The sequence below is a fragment of the Mauremys mutica genome, chromosome 1, assembly GCF_020497125.1.
Source record: "Mauremys mutica isolate MM-2020 ecotype Southern chromosome 1, ASM2049712v1, whole genome shotgun sequence".
NCBI classification, from domain to species: Eukaryota; Metazoa; Chordata; order Testudines; family Geoemydidae; genus Mauremys; species Mauremys mutica.
The window spans coordinates 317,092,244-317,109,794 of NC_059072.1; the positions used below are offsets into that span (position 1 = coordinate 317,092,244).

The 17,551-nt window shown below is 41.4% G+C and overlaps 1 protein-coding gene across 10 annotated transcripts in view; it reads right to left on the reverse strand.

Annotated features, from left to right (window-relative positions):
* Positions 1-1,449: 1,449 nt before the first annotated feature.
* Positions 1,450-17,551, reverse strand: part of B3GLCT (beta 3-glucosyltransferase) — a 143,874-nt gene continuing 127,772 nt past the window's right edge. For 9 of the 10 annotated variants that reach the window (XM_045016436.1, XM_045016428.1, XM_045016449.1 and 6 more), the window contains 3 exons: positions 16,633-16,752; positions 13,979-14,123; positions 1,450-2,606 (listed from right to left, as the gene is read on the reverse strand). In XM_045016436.1, the coding sequence (XP_044872371.1) occupies positions 2,439-2,606; positions 13,979-14,123; positions 16,633-16,752 (433 nt within the window). In that variant the 3' untranslated portion in view covers positions 1,450-2,438. Of the gene's footprint in view, positions 2,607-13,978; positions 14,124-14,205; positions 14,463-16,632; positions 16,753-17,551 lie in introns of those variants that run through there. The other variant, XM_045016486.1, reaches the window with a different exon arrangement.

The window sequence follows — 17,551 nt, forward strand, 5'->3', positions numbered from 1 at the left end:
AAGGCAGGGACTTTAAAGAGCTGCTTTGTTTGCAGTTCTGGAGGGAAGTTCTGGCTGGCAAGCTATTCTATTCTGTTCATGTTCCTATACCGTGCTCATCACCGTGGTATCTGAGTGCCTTCCAGTAGTGCATTAAGCAATGTAACTGACATTTGTCATGTGTTTGTTCTCTCACCTTCTCCCCATGAGGAGTGTGCGCATTGGAGTGTCTTATTTTGGTAGGTGTGATTTTAGGGGTTTTTTTGGATGGTTAAATCATAGTGCCCGCAGACCCATCTGGTGATATTGTATATCATTTGTTTTGCATTAGCACCTAGGAGCCCCAGCTGTGGACCAGGAACCCATTGTGCAAGGCACTGAACAAACAGAGTTTGTAATCTGCCTTTACCATTTGCACAGAAAGAGACACAGCCAACCAGTGTGGACTGGAGAAAGAGGTCAGGAACCAGAAAGAATAACACCGTTTGAACTCTTTTTCTTTTGGTGCTACTGACCTCTGTTTTGTTAACTTTATAATATTCTATGGTGTATTTACCACAAGCAGTACTGGGTAAATGAGTTTAAACATTCCAAAGTGTATTTAGTCTTTGAAGAAGGATGGGAACAATGCACTCAAAAATTTAAACAAGTATGTTTTTATTCAGTTTTAGGCTCACGCAGTTCTAAATAGTAAACCTAAATAACAATACATCCATGGTACCAAAGAATGTAGCTCTGGTATCTGTAGAAATGTCTACAGTTCAAGGCACTGATATTAGTTAGAAAAAGTTACATTATATTGGTTACACCTATTTCAACATTATTTTAAACCACTATGAATGTGATCACTATTCAAATGCTTAAAAATCCACAAGCTACATTCACAAAAATGTGCATCCTTCTCAGTGATTACCGAATTACTTCCCCATTTAGACTTGGAGTAAGTATTGCATTACTTTGGAACTGAAACAAGTGCTGAACTACAGAAAATATTTTAAAACATGTACAAATAAACAATTTTGGTAATATGGCTTTAAGACCCTGCATTTGGTTACAACATAGCAAGCAAAGCTAGATAACAGCATATATATATATATATATATATATATGATATGCTGTTGTCTTAAAAGGAAAAAATCCTTTACTGTATAAAAATTAGTTTAGAACATATTAAAGCCAGATTTTATACAAATATCTTTACAAAACTGAATTATACATAGAAAACAAACAAAGTCAAATATGCAGCACTCTTTACATGTTAATATACGCATTATATTACTTAATTGTATATTTTTAGTATGTATAGTGTAGATCAGGGATCGGCAACCTTTGGTGGGCCGGGCCGGTTTGTTTACCTGCTGCGTCCGCAGGTTGCCATCCCAGGCCAATGGGGGGCTGCGGGAAGTGGCGCGTGCCGAGGGATGTGCTGGCTGCCACTTCCCGCCTCCCCCATTGGCCTGGAGCGGTGATCTGTGGCTAGTGGGAGCCGCGATCGGCCGAACCTGCGGATGTGGCAGGTAAACAAACTGGCCCGGCCCACCAGGGTGCTTACCCTGGTGGGCCACGTGCCAAAGGTTGCCGATCCCTGCTGTAGATAATATAAATTATGGATGTTACAAACTAATTTTTAGCTTGGCACTTAGATACTATGGTGATGTGCACATTATAAATATCTAAACATTAGATTTTCAAAATTCCTTAAGAGACAAACATTTATAGTTGCCAAAGACAGAAACTGTCACCTAGGTTTCTTAATGAACCATGGCGACATTTTGTAGTCAATTTAAGAATCCCAGACCTTCCTTTGGATTTCCTAGGGTGATATTTCCTACAAAAGCTAACATGTTTAAAAGTGCAATAGTAGTTCAAACTCAAAAGGGAGTCATCTACCCCATGCATCTGCAACATCTCTATTTGGAAACAATACAAAGTACAGTACATGATGTTTTCTTTCCAGACCGCTGTTTATTAAAATGCACACCTCCCTACCCTTTCATTACCTAAGGCCTGATTTTGACTGATTTCAAGAACCCAGAAGTTCTTCTGAAGTCATTGGGAAGTGTAGGTATTCAGTACCTTTTAGAATTAGGCCCCTACATATGGAACTTAGGCCACTACTAGACAGTGAGGAAAAGAGAAATGTGAATTGCTGGTGTTTGACAGAGAATTCCAAAAGGGAACATACAAAAATACCGTATACAACATTTAAAATGTTAAATATAATGGTCACAAGATTCAAAACTCAAGGTATTTCCGACAATAAATCCTCAAACCACACACACGCACAAAATCAAGCTGGTTCCCTCTTCCTTTTCTAACAAGTGTAACACGTACTGGATTGAAACATTCAGTGTTCTATGCAATAATGCAGACAAGTAGTACAACACAACACCAAAACTACAGTACAGCCTGTCTCACTAATCTGCAGTACCTTACTGAGATTTAAAATATTTTATATATTATAAATCTTCCCTAATACGTCTCTGTTTCTTTTCAGTAAATGAATCTTCCATCTTTGGTGCCAGCCATGTGAAATACACCTTGACTGGATCAACGTTCCAATGCTTGTGAAACGATATTGGAATTTGGTGAGCAAGGTAGTCCTTTGGATAGTCCATTGGTCTTGCCTAAGATTGGAGGATAAAACAAAAATACTAGTTATCACTGGTTTAAAAAATGCTGTTTTAGAACAGTACAGTGAATTTTGGATAAAGAATAATCACTCAATAGACCTCATCTCAAATGTTTTGACATCAGTAATATAGTATTACTGTAAAAGATTCCATAATTATTGCAGTCATTTTTACATAGTCCTATTTAACTGACTGGCTTGCATTAATTTATGTTCATGTATCTGACTTTTAAGGACTGCAATCATCATGGTGTTTGAATTCTACTACTCAAGGTTATAACTAGGGTTGTCAAGCGATTAAAAAAAGTAAAGGCACTGTTAATAGAATTCCATTTATTTAAATATTTTTGGATGTTTTCTACATTTTCAAGTATATTGATTTCAATTACAACACTATACAAAGTGTACAGTGCTCACTTCATATTTATTTTTATTACAAATATTTGCATTGTAAAAACAAAAGAAATACTATTTTTCAATTCACTTAATACAAGTACTGTAGTGCAATCCCTTTATCATGAAAGTTGAACTTACAAATGTAGAATTATGTATTAAAAATATCTGCATTCAAAAATAAAAGTATGGAAAACTTTAGAGCCTGTGAGTCCACTGAGTCCTACTTCCAGTTTAGCCAATCACTCAGACAAGCAAGTTTCTTTACATTTGCAGGAGATATTGCTGCCCGCTTCTTGTTTACAATATCACCTGAAAGTGAGAACAGGTGTTTGTGTGGCACTGTTGTAGCCAGCATCAGAAGATATTTACGTGCCAGATGTGCTAAAGATTCATATGTCCCTTCATGCTTCAACCACAATTCCAGAGGACATGTGTCCATGCTGATGATGGGTTCTCCTCAATAACAATCCAAAGCAGTGCAGACTGATGCATGTTCATTTTCATCATCTGAGTCAGATGCCACCAGCAGAAGGATGATTTTCTTTTTTGGTGGTTCATGTTCTGTAGTTCCCACATTGGAGTGTTGCTCTTTTAAGACTTCTGAGAGCATGCTCCACACCCTGTCCCTCTCAGATTTTGGAAGGCACTTCAGATTCTTAAACCTCGAGTGCTTTTGCTATCTTTAAAAATCTCACATTGGTGCCTTCTTTGCATTTTGTCAAATCTGCGGTGAAAGTGTTCTTAAAACGAACAACATGTGCTGGGTCATCATCCGAGACTGCTATAACATGAAATATATGGCAGAATGTGGATAAAACAGAGTAGGAGACATACAATTCTCCCCCGAGATGTTCAGTCACATTTAATTAACACATTATTTTTTTAACAAATGTCATCAGCATGGAAGCGTGTCCTCTGGAATGGTGGCTGAAGCATGAGGGGCATATGAATGTTTAGCATATCTGGCACGCAAATAACTTGGCAATGCCGGCTCCAAAATTGCCTTTTCTCACTTTCAGGTGACATTGTAAATAAGAAGGGGGCAGCATTATCTTCTGTAAATGTAAAGAAACTTGCTTGTCTGAGTGATTGGCTGAACTAATTTCCTAATTTTCAGAGTTTGATTTTGCACTGAAGTCCAAAATAGCTTTCTTTTAAGATAGGTTTTTCAGTATTTACTATAATTTAACATTTTTTGAAAGTCAATCTTGCCTCCAACATCACTATGTGGGGTCACATCAGCTGAAATGTGCTGTGTCTTTTATTTATTTTGTTTGGTTATTATTTTGTGATCTTGTAAGTTGTTTTTTCTGGGTTTTTTTGTCTACATTTTTGTTTAACAAAGCCATCTATGGGCACAGGGGTCTGCCTGCATGGAACAACTTGCAGGATTTACTAGTTTATAGCAGAGGTGGGCAAACTACGGCCCGCGGGCCACATCCGGCCGGCGGGACCCTCCTGCTCGGCTCCTGGTCCGGAAGGCTAGCCCCTGGCCCCTCCCCTGCTGTTTCCCCTCCCCCGCAGCCTCACCTCACTGTACTGCTGGCTCAATGCTCTGGGTGGTGGGGCTGCGAGCTCTTGCCAGGCTGCCCCACCCGGTGCTCTGTGCTGCGCGGTGGCGTGGATGGCTCCAGCTGGGTAGCGCAGCTGCCTGTCCTGGTGCTCTGGGCAGTACGGCTGTAGCGCTGCCAGCCACCAATGCTCCAGGCAGCACAGTAAGGGGGCAGGGAGCTGGGGGGGGGGTTGGATAGAGGGCAGAGGAGTTCGGGGTGGTGGTCAGGTGGTGGGAGTGTGGATGGGGTTGGGGCGGTCAGAAGGCAGGGAACAGGGGGGTTGAATGGGGGCAGAGTCCCGGGGGGGGGGCAGTCACAAAGGAGACAGGGGGTTGGATGGGGCAGTGGGGGACAGTCAGGGGTTCTGGAGGTGGTCAGGGAGAAGGGGTGGTTGGATGGGGCAGGAGTCCCAGGGAAGCAGTCAGGAATGAGAGGAGGGGTTGGATGGGGCAACGGGGGGCAGTCAGGGGCAGGGGGTCCAGGAGGAATGGATGGGGCTGGGGGTTCAGGGGCGGTCAGGGGACAGGGAGGGATGGATGGGGCAGGAGTCCTGGGGGGGCTGTCCGGGGGCGAGAAGCAAGGGGGGTCAGATCAGGGGCAGGGCCACACCTGGTTGTTTGGGGAGGCTAAAAAGTTTGCCCATCCCGAGGTTATAGCTATTGGCTATGGCTGTGTGGTATGTTTACCATAGGGGACAGTTTGCATGGCATATGTTGATATCACTCAAGCCTGGTCTACACTAAGCGTTTAAACCGGTTTTAGGAGCATTACACCGATTTAACGCCACACCCGTCCACACTAAGAGGCCCTTTATATCAGTATAAAGGGCTCTTTAAACCGGTTTCTGTACTCCTCCCTAACGAGAGGAGTAGCGCTAATATCGGTATTACCATATCGGATTAGGGTTAGTGTGGCCGCAGATCGACGGTATTGGCCTCCGGGCGGTATCCCACAGTGCACCATTGTGACCGCTCTGGACAGCAATCTGATCTCGGATGCAGTGGCCAGGTAGACAGGAAAAGCCCCACGAACTTTTGAATATTTCCTGTTTGGCCAGCGTGGAGCTCCGATCAGCACGTGTGGCGATGCAGTTAAAAATCAAAATAAAGAAAGAGCTCCCGCATGGACCATGCGGACGTGATCGCTGTAAGGGCAGGCAAATCTGTTCTATCAGCGCTCCGTTACAGAAGACGAATTAAAAAACATTTTTAAAAAATCTCCAGACAGATGCCATAGCAGGGACTCAGCGCACTGCTGCGTGACAAGCGTAACGGAAAGCCAAGGAATCAAATGGACGCTCATGGACTGGAGGACTCAAGCTATCTCACAGTTCCTGCAGTCTCTCTGAAAAGCATTTGCATTCTTGGCTGAGCTCCAAATGCTTCTAGGGTCAAACACCGTGTCCGCGGTGGGTCAGGGCATAGCTCGGCAATTTACGCACCCCCCCACCCACCCCCAGAAGTGAAAGGGAAAACAATCCTCTCTTGACTCTCTTTTACATGTCACCCTATCTTTACTGAATGCTGCAGATAGACGCGATGCTGCAGCACTGAACACCAACATCCTTGCTCCCCCCACCCCGCCGTGGGTGGCTGATGGTGCAAAATGACTGGTACCCGTCCTCATCATCAGCCTATTGGCACATGGGGCAGTGCAAAAGGGCTGGTAACCATGCTGACTAGCATCCGTCAGGTCGATCAAGGGCGCCTGGCCCTAATTTTTCCTGGTAGATGGTGCAGTATGGCTGATAACCATCATTGTCATAGCAACAGGGGGCTGAGCTCTGTCAGCCCCCACCCTTCATGTGTAAAAAAAAGATTCAATTGCCCCTGGACTAGCAGAGGGATGCTGGGCTCCTCTCCTCCACACTCCTTACTGTCCTGTCTGGACTATCATAGCAGCTGGAGGCTGCCTTCCACTCATTTCTCACTAACAAGTCACTGTGTCTTATTCCTGCATTCTTTATTACTTCATCACACAAGTGGGGGGACAATGCTACAGTAGCCCAGGAAGGCTGGGGGAAGAACGGAATCAACAGGTGGGGTTGTTGCAGGAGCACCCCTATGAATAGCATACAGCTCATAATTTCTGCAGGATCTGACACAGAGCAGCTGTGCTCTCTGGTTCTATGATACAGTGGTTCTCTAGTACACTTGCCCATATTCTAGGCAGGACTGATTCTATTTTTAGATACCAAAAAGGAGGGATTGACTCAGGGAGTCATTCCCAATTTTGGCTTTTGCGCCCCTGGCTAAGAGCAGCCAGGGGCACTTATGACAGCAGCAAATGGTGCAAAACGACTGGTAGCCATGATCATCTTTTTACCAATTTATGGATTGCTAGATGGTGCAATATGGCTGGTAACCATCTCTGCTGTCATGCAAAAGCAAAAGCATGCTGCTGTGTAGCGCTGCTGAATCGCCTCTGTCAGCGGCATCTAGTACACATACGGTGACAGTCACAAAAGGCAAAACAGGCTCCATGATTGCCATGCTATGGCATCTGCCAGGGCAATCCAGGGAAAAAAGGCGCGAAATGCTTGTCTGCCGTTGCTTTCCCAGAGGAAGGAGTGACTGACGACATTTACCCAGAACCACCCGCGACAATGATTTTTGCCCCATCAGGCACTGGGATCTCAACCCGGAAATTCCAAGGGGCGGGGGAGGCTGCGGGAACTATGGGATAGCTATGGAATAGCTACCCACAGTGCAACGCTCCAGAAGTCGATGCTAGCCTCGGACCGTGGACGCACACCACCGATTTAATGTGTTTAGTGTGGCCGCGCGCACTCGATTTTATACAATCTGTTTTACAAAACCGGTTTATGCAAATTCGGAATAGTCCCATAGTGTAGACGTACCCTCATTCTTGTCTCGACACCCAACCTAGTCACAAATGTCTGTGATCTGGCCCAAAATTATCCCTCATATGATCCCTTACATGTATGCCAATATATAGACCAAAACACTGTGCGCACTTATTTCAGTGCAGGACCACATTGTGTTTCTTTGGGTAAAAAAGGACGTTGCATATCTTTGGGCCTCTAACGTTCACAAAAAATCTAGTAAAATTTAAATTAAAATATTTTAATTTTTTTAAACAAACACACAATATAATCCTGCACTGAAATAAGTGCACATAGTGTTTGTTTGAACATTGGCATATATATATAGGATTAAACAAGGGACTGCTATTAGGATATTAATTTTGGGGCACATCACAGAAACTTGTTTTAAAATTGGGGAGGAAACATTTTATAATATGTCCCTATTTTATGCACTGCTTGGATTCTACAAAGAGTAACCTAAGTTTAGGGTCATTGTCTTTGCTCCAGTTCTAAATGCTGGATGCCAGAATTGTCAACGTGGCAGGATAAGAAGTCCAAGACCCTACCACCATACAGAGTAATTGTGAAAATGTGAGGCTCTTATGACGAAAAAGATATTTGATTCCAGGAGATATTACTCCTTTGCCAGATATCTTCACGTTGTTACTCTTTGTCAGCTACATTGAAGGAGACAGAATCAAAATCAACCCATGTGTGTCTGACTTCTCAATGCAACAGAAGTATTCGCTTTTGTTTGTTTAAAAAACTTTTTTGGGGGAGAAGTAGATATGCTGGAGGGTAGGGATAGGGTCCAGAGTGACCTAGACAAATTCTAGGATTGAGCCAAAAAAAATCTGATGAGGTTCAACAAGGACAAGTGCAGAGTCCTGCACTTAGGACGGAAGAATCACATGCACCGCTACAGGCTGGAGACCAACTGGCTAAGCAGCAGTTCTGCAGAAAAGGACCTGGGTATTACAGTGGATGAGAAGCTGGATATGAGTCAGTAGTGTGCCCTTGTTGCCAAGAAGACTAATGGCATATTGGGCTGCATTAGTAAGAGCACTGCCAGCAGATCAAGGGAAGTGATTATTCCCCTCTATTTGGCACTGGTGAGGCCACACCTGGAGTACTGTGTCCAGTTTTGGGCCCTCCACTACAAAAAGGATGTGGACAAATTGGAGAGAGAGTCCAGTGATGGGCAATGAAAATGATTAGGGTGCTGGGGCACATGACTTACGAGGAGAGGCTGGGGGAACTGGGCTTATTTAGTCTGCAGAAGAGAAGAGTGAGGGGGGATTTGATAGCAGCCTTCAACTACCTGAGGGGGATTCCAAAGAGGATGGAGCTAGGCTGTTCTCAGTGGTGGCAGATGACAAAACTAGGAGCAATGGTCTCAAACTGCAGTGTGGGAGGTCTAGGTTGGATATTAGGAAACACTATTTCACTAGGAGGGTGGTGAAGCACTGGAATGGGTTACCTAGGGAGGGGTGGAATCTCCATCCTTAGAGGTTTTTAAACCTGGCTGGGATGATTTAGTTGGTGTTGGTCCTGCTTTGAGCAGGGGGTTGGACGAGACCTCCCGAGGTCTCGTCCAACCCTAATCTTCTATGATTTTTTCCTACAACAATTCAGTGGAATATGAGCAAAGTATTTATGTAAAACAAACAGGTTTCATTTGCAGTTGTTCCCATTAAAATTTAAGTTACTGAAATGCTTATTTAAAAAACAAAATAACCACTGAAGAACCAAGAGGGAGTCTAATATCCTGAGGCACTTTGAAAATCTCAACATTCGAGAATACCTATGGATTTGATGATCTTAAGAAATTTATTTTGACATAGTTACTGAACTACTTGCACTTGAGTCTGGCAAAAAACCCTCTTTCAGTAGTTTGTTTACTTTGAAATTTATATAAATCCTCCGCTGCCTTGATAAGGAACAAATATGCTTTAACTGCATCTGTATTAATTACAACATTCTTTATATTTCAGATTACTTTAGATAACTGACTTAAAATGTATGACTCTGTATATCATCATAGATCTTATATACTACTCTCCTGTTTGTGCTTTCTCTATTTGATCCTTTATTTCATTCTCTGTGGACTTAATTACTGTGTACAATTATCACCGACTGTACTAGTTAGATATTTTTACAGTGCCCAAATGCTAAGCCAGAGGTGGTGCCTGAAGCTTTTCTAGGGACCAAGGGGAGTTTAAGAGCATATGAGCCAAGCAGGTGGGTCTAAACACAGCAGCCTGGTGTGTCCCCAGCAAGGGAAGCTTGACCAGGGTTGCGACAGCTAGTAACTTATCTCAAAACTTCCTGCTAAAAAGCCAAGGCTGTGACCTAAGACAAAGTGTGAGAAATGTCAGGCTGAAAGGAACTTTTTCAGTTCAGTGGGAGGTGTCAAAAGTAGTTTTAGAATAAAAACTATCTTCTTGTGTCACGTCAATGACTCCATTATCCCTTTTTGGCTCCTATGTGTTACTTCCATTACTATATTTAAGACCCTTAATCAAAGATGTACTTCATGTTTCATTACAGTCTTGACATGGTACATTAACAATCACATTTTTCTTACAAAAACAACGAGGAGTCTGGTGGCACCTTAAAGACTAAAGAGTTGTTGCACGCAGGAACCCAAGAGGGAGATTGTGGTATAACTAGTCACAATCTATTGCTGCTCCTCCCTGCTACTCCTGTGAGGAAGTAAACTGTGATGGGTCAGTCTATCGATACTTGTTGCAGCATATACTCCCTATGCCCTGGCATAACTAGACTGCTGGGCACACTGAGGAAAAGAGACAAGGCTCCACTGCTCCTTCACCCATCTGTGGAAGACGAGGATGCTGCAGCTCTGTGGAGACTGATACCCAGATATGCAGCAATCAGTGGTACAGCACACTTGCACTAAGAAGGAAAAGAGCACTTTATGCCTCCTTACTTGTTGCTTGAGCATACATAATGAGACATGATCTGACCCTATATAATTAAAGATATATTTACACCTTATTTTAAAAAAAATATAGAACAGGTAACAATTAATTTTAGGAAATAAAAATAATTCATATTTTGCTTGCTATATCATCAGGAATCAAATGTCTGATGATGGAAAAAAGTTATTTTTACCAATGTTGTTATTGGTATGTATTAATCTAAAAAGATGAATTTCCTGGCAAAAAAAAGTCACATCACAGATCTACAAGGAATCAAAAACATTAATTGATCTGTTGATAGGAAAGTTGACAAAATGTGCAGGAGATAAGCTGTCTTAAAAAGAATTGTGAACTTTAGAATTTTTTTGACATTAGCCTTCTGGAAGTCATAAGAATATATGAATAGGTTTATAAACTAAAGGTGATATGAAATAATGTAACATGAGGATGGATTTCAATTTTGCTAAATTTTATAAATTAAATAAACTATAAAAAATGGTTAGGTACACCAATGACAAAACAAGGAATTAAATTTTCTGGAGGTTTTAAATCTCTGGACCAGATGGGAGTCTTGGGTATTCTCTCCTCAAAAACATTTCCAAAATATGTACAGTTTTTGGATCCTTTTAAACAGCATCTCTCCTTCTACCCCCCATACCACATAGTCCCCCCACGCCCCCCCCTTTTTTTTTTACTTCTGCTTGCTCCTGTGCCTGCTAGTTTTTCTCTGCTAGTGGAAACCATTTTTGACACTCTACTTCCTCAACTTTTAAGACTTTCCTGTAGCAAATATAGACAGGATGAGAGTACTATTAGAGTTTGTAAATATTCATGTATCTGGGGTTTTTCTATAGGACCAATCATTGCAGTATTTAAGGGCTAGATTTTTAAAGGTATTTAAGTGCCTAAAGAGGCAGATAGACACAGAATAGAATATCAGGATTGGAAGGGACCTCAGGAGATCATCTAGTCCAACCCCTTGTTTAAAGTAGGACTAATCCCCAGACAGATTTTTGTCCCAGATCCCTAAATGGCCCCCTCAAGGATTGAGCTCTCAGCCCTGGGCTTAGCAGGCCAATGCTCAAACCACTGAGCTATCCCTCTCCCATATAGTATTTTCAAATTGAATAGTATTTTCAAAAGCACTTCCAATCAGACTTAAGCACTTCATCATTTTTGAAAATCCCACTAGGTGCCTAAGCAACTAAATTTAGTCATTTGTCATTGCCAGGGGAGGGGGACTGAGACACTTCTGTAGCACTGTGGAAGCAGGGAAAGAATTAATAAGGATTTGAAGGGGATTTTAATGCATGTCAGTCAGTTAGCAAGAGTCAGGCCATACTGTAACCCTAATGACGTGAGACTTGTAGAAGCAAGGATAGTGCGAGGTGAGAGGACAAGAACTGCGTACAAAGTTATTACGACCTTGCAACAGTCTAACCAAATATGCAGGCTTGCTTTTCTTAGAAGTGAGACAAATAAGATAGCAGAAAAGCTTATGTATAAACAAAATGTATTTGTTGCTTTTTACCGTCTGTATTATTGCTAGAAATTGTCTGTAACAAAGGTATAAAGCTTGCTGTAATTGTTTACCAGTTGAGAGACCTGTCCGGGACTGGGGTGACCCTGTGTCCTATGGCACTTTCTCCCTCCATTGTAATTACTGGAGAAATAATAAAGTATTTGATTTTGCTGCACCCAAACAAAAAGCGAGAACTGAGTTTTTCTCCGACAATTTGGGGGCTCGTCCGGGATGGCAACGCCCACGGACCCACAGACGGCTACTACGGATCATTCCCCTTCGAACCCCATGGCGCCACATGAGAGGTATGAGACCTTTTGAAATCTCTATTGGGGTATCGGAGGAGGACTGTCCGTGAGGACGTCTGTCTCTGTTGGGCTCACGCCATCTGAACTTATTGACTGTGCAGCAGGATCAAATGCAGAGTGGTATTGGGGAGAGGCCCCAATAAGGTTAGTTTATAGCAGTACTGGGAACTGCTGAGTTGGCCAAGGTAAATGCATAGGTAAATGCATAAGGTAATGCATAGGTAAATGCATAAGGTAATGCATAGGTAAATGCATTAGAATGCACCGGTGCTGAGGGGTTTTTACCGCCTCAAGAGGGGTTGTCATACCACCTCATGGTATTGGTCCGGACCAGGTAAAGATGCATTGAGGTTAAAAACAAAAAAAAAAATTTTTTTTAAGAGATAAAAAGGGTTAAAAAAAAAAAGGAAAAAAAGAGGCCTTGGGGGGTGTGTGTGTGTGTGTGTGTGTACACCAGTGTGAGTGATCGTTATCAGAAGACGCCCAGAGTACCCTGTGAAGCGGAAGCTCATGATCAGGACTGCTCTAACGCAAGCCCGGTAACTAGTGGATCTTTAGGAGATCCGACCCACGGTGGGCTGACTCAGCTTGGCATAGTCCGGCGAGGAAGCTACCTGGGTCTCGGAGTGTGTGAACCCATCTTCCCTCCCCTTTCCCTTCCGTGTGGGCTACTGACAGTCTGATCATCTCACTGGATGCAATCAGAGTAAGCGGCGCCGTCTCCCAGAGACTAGCCGACGCTCTTTGCTGAAGGGAGGTGTAGGAGAGTCGTAGTCTTCCTTGTGAGTCTCTCCTGTGTGAGTGCCCTGTAGGGAAAGATCCTTAGTTTCTGAGCCGCTAGCGCGGACAGGGCACCCTCTTTGTGTGTGTAAGTGGAAAATGGGTAAGGGACAGTCTAAACATTGCACCTTACCCCCTAAGGGTACCCCAGCATATTACATGTACGTACATTATGGTCCTAAAACCTGCAGGTATTTAGAGAATTGGAATCTTCACACGTGTGAAAATCCATCTAAACAATGCCCATTAGAAGGTACCTTCAATCTAGATAAGATCATATATCTCAGAGGAGCCTTTAATCACCAAAGAAAAGCCTCTGACACAGTGTGAGCAATTTGTCTAGGAACGGGTTAATTTGAAATTCAGCTTAGCCCAGAAATAAAGGAACATAAGAACATAAGAAAGGCCGTACCGGGTCAGACCAGAGGTCCATCTAGCCCAGTATCTGTCTACCGACAGTGGCCAATGCCAGGTGCCCCTGAGGGAATGAACCTAACAGGCAATGATCAAGTGATCTCTCTCCTGCCATCCATCTCCATCCTCTGACGAACAGAGGCTAGGGACACCATTCTTACCCATCCTGGCTAATAGCCATTTATGGACTTAGCCACCATGAATTTATCCAGTCCCCTTTTAAACATTGTTATAGTCCTAGCCTTCACAACCTCCTCAGGTAAGGAGTTCCACAAGTTGACTGTGCGCTGCGTGAAGAAGAACTTGTTTTGTGTTCAAGGTCAAGGTCAAGAATCAGTGCGGACTATGCTAAGTGCAAAGAAAAACTGCTTTCAGCCTCAGCTGATGTGGAAAAATAGAGACAGAGGCAAACCAAAGGCAGTACACTTTACGGTTTTTTTTAAAAAATTTTACTTTATCTGTTATCTGTTTTCTCAGACTTTCTCTGGGTGGAAGGGGTGAGCAGGGGGAGGTTGTAGTGGGAATGTCTGCTACTTGGACAGGGATTTTAAGAAGTTGGGTGCACTTTAAATGAATAAGTTAAATAAATATCAGTTTTCAATACTTGTAAAAATGTGCATCTCACCTGATGGAAAAGTGGACAGTGTGTTATGGGGATTCCTAAACCACTGAAACACATTCCAAGGACCATATCATCAGGAGCATCATTGCTGTAACACTGGCATTTACTAGCAAGTAGTTTTTGGATTGCTTCTCTGCTGAAAACCATCCTAAACATTAAAAGCAAACCAAGTATGAGACACTCATTACCAATATAGTTAATAACTGTAAACAATTTCCATTAAGTCTTGCTCAATGGAATAAAATCACAACATGGAATGTAGTCCACTGGTGCATAGTATTTGAGAAACTGAAAGATGTTAGAAAATAGCATTCACGCTTGAATTCTTAATGAAGATTTTTCTGAGACTTATTTATTCTAGATAGTAAAATCAAATTATGATATGATTTATTTAATTACAGAAAATCTTAATTACCCCAAATTTTACTTGGTAGTGATCCTTACCTCCACACATTTTTTTTTCTTGATGCAGGGTGAGGGGAGAACTCTGTTTGGAGGAATGGAGAATATATATAGGACATATAGAGTATTCAGAAATCCTGTCGTTACATAGTTTAGTCTCGTGTTTGAAGTTGATGTGTGTGTTTTTATATGAACTGAATACTCCTCTCTTTTTCCCTCCTCTGAAACTATCTAATAAAAATGCAATTATAAAAAGTATTTAACGAAGTATCTATATTGTGAAAAATGTTTTAAGCTAAAAAATGTTACTCTTGACAAAAATATCTAACTTTTAACAGATGATTTTCTTGTGGGTTCCACTTGTTTTGGATTTGCTTCTTGCGTAGTTTGGTAAAAACATTTTGTTTTTTCTTCTATCTTGTTCATCTGGATAATTAGAATGTAGCAGTATAAAAAAAGAGAAAACTAAATCTGAACTGCCATTTTTCCTGGTAACGTTACATATTGCAACCATGTATTAGAGCTCTGCCCACAAGAACAGACCAATATCTTAAACTGTGCTGCAAAGTTTTACTGTTCAGCTTGGCTCCCTATTACTGTTCATTTAAATATTATCTGCAGCATGGATGCCTTCAGGTCTCTACCAGTAGAACAAGCCTCTGACAGCTGCTGCTCCACAGAAGTCTCATGATGATCCAGAGCTCTGCAGCTGAGGACATACTCTCTTGCTTCACATTCTATAGCTCTCCCTTCTCTGCTGCAGAGTCTGTAACTCCATCCAGTTCTGCCATCATATATGGCAATCTAGCTGTTAAAAATGATGTTAAGGAAGCTCATCATAGCTACCCAACTCTCCATAAGATATTTTCTTCTTTTTTTGGCAAAAAGCACCTGCTTGACTTCACTCACTATAACAGAATCCTTAAATGGCAGCTGGTGTGTAGACTCAGATACATCCAATATAAAATTCAAGGAAAAAGTTTTCAATATCGTCAGGATCAATGTTATTAAAGGCTTTAGAAACAGCAGTGCCGATTTAAGGTCAATCTGCCAGGCAAACAGGGAAAATAATAGAGCACAGGCATAATATAATCATGACCAGTCATGTTGCTGTATTCTGATCAAGCTGAAAGCAAAGGAGCAACTGTATTGAGAACCTTGAAAAAAGGGAATTATAATAATCATGCCTTGTGATTGGAACAGCATGTGTTGCTGTTGAAAAGTTGTCATAGAAGAATAAAGTAAATAGTATAAAGTTAGCAAATTAAAAAAAACACTACTTGATAACAGAAAGGGCATGGTCAAAATGATTACAAGATCTTTAACTTTACTCACTACCTCCCAACAAATCTCCACAACAATAAACAGGGATATGAAGGAGAAGTGAGCTATCTTATATACATATCTTCACAGACCAGAGTACCAGAAAGCTCTGATGCTTCTTAAAGGTACAGTAAAAATCACAGTACAAACCAATAGAAAATATAAAAAATCTGTTGGTAATTGGCAAGCACTCCAGCATCAAAAGAAAGGGGTAAACTCTGCATAATTAAGAATGATAGGCACATTGCCAGGCTATGCAAGACAATGAAAACGCCAGCCAATTGGTCTTATTTATTTATGGACATATATTGAGTTAGTATAATATTTATTTTTTTCCTGGAGAATACTGATTTTACGTGTTTTAAGGGCATTCAGATCATGGGACTGAATAATTTAGATTTTAACTTATCTAAATAGAATAATGGATCTACAACTACCCAACAAACAAAATGGACAGAGATTAGACCCACAAGCGATGGGTCTCACTAATGTTATTTGGATCAACCTAGAAGATCATGGATATATTAATCTAAAACCCAAATCATTCACAAAATCCATTAGGAAACTATAGTTCTCAACCATAAGGAGTGGACAATCGATCTGCAGTGATCTCTCTACATCAGAAACTATCTTCCATTGGTACCAACACTAAAGGACTCACTCGCCTACCTCTTCAGAACATGAATTAAAAAACCAAAAGGGAGACAATCACTTTCACTCACACCACAGACAAACAAAGAGGGAGAGGGATGCTCCCTCAGCGAAGGCAATAACTGTGCTCTAAGGCCCCCGCCCTTTTTCTGCCACTATATTATGTCATGTGATAAAACATTATTCTTGTCACTTCTGTGTGATCTATAATATTCCAAAACACTTGCATTGGAAGAATGACTGTTTTAGCTCTCAGTAGGATTTGAAATAAAGTAAGTTACCCTCCTCCGCCAGTGATATAACTATATCCTCCTGTTCCCAATCCGTAGCCATAACGCTCTCCAAGAAACACTGGTTCATTTGGGTCATAGCAGCTGAGTAATTTCCGGAGCCTAAAGATACTAAAATGAGAGTCCATTTATTAAAAATATATTAAATCAGATATAGATATTTATTTCTTTAAAACAAGTTTCAAAATACTTACATTGACAGCTTAAAAGACATTTTGGAATACAGTATAGAAAAATACATGTAAATTAATTGTGGGAATTCCAGGTAAAATAGTCAGTCAATCTGAACTTGGTAATGGAAGTTTAAAGCTAATTAGACCATTTCCTTTGAAAAATAATCCATAATACTTCAAATGATTAACTAGATAGTTCATGAAACATTTCTCAGAAGAAACAAATATGTTCCTCAGCAACACTGAGTCTTCAATTTTAAAGTATACTTGGATTTTTCCAGACTACACTGAAAGAAGGGTAGGGAGGTAGAATTTACAAAGACTGAAAGGCTAACAGAGTACTGCAGTGATCTGTACCAGAATTGGCCTTATTTTATTATTATTATTATTTATTTATATGACAGTAACAACAAGAGTCCCAAGTAGGATCAGGATCCCAAAGACAGTCCTTGCTTGGGCCTCTTCATGCTACTCTAAAATGATTTTACAGCTAAACTAACACAAATTGCAAAAAGGGTGCTCTAGTTCAGTGGTTCTCAACCCTTTCACCCTTACCCCTTTCAGGAGTTTGATTTGTCTTGTGTACCCCAAGTTTTATCTCACTTAAAAACTACTTGCTTACAAAATCAGATATAAAAATACAAAAGTGTCACAGAACACTATTACTGAAAAATTGCTTACTTTCTCAGTTTGTCTGGATGAAATTTTATGTTTGTACTGACTTTGCAAGTGCCTTT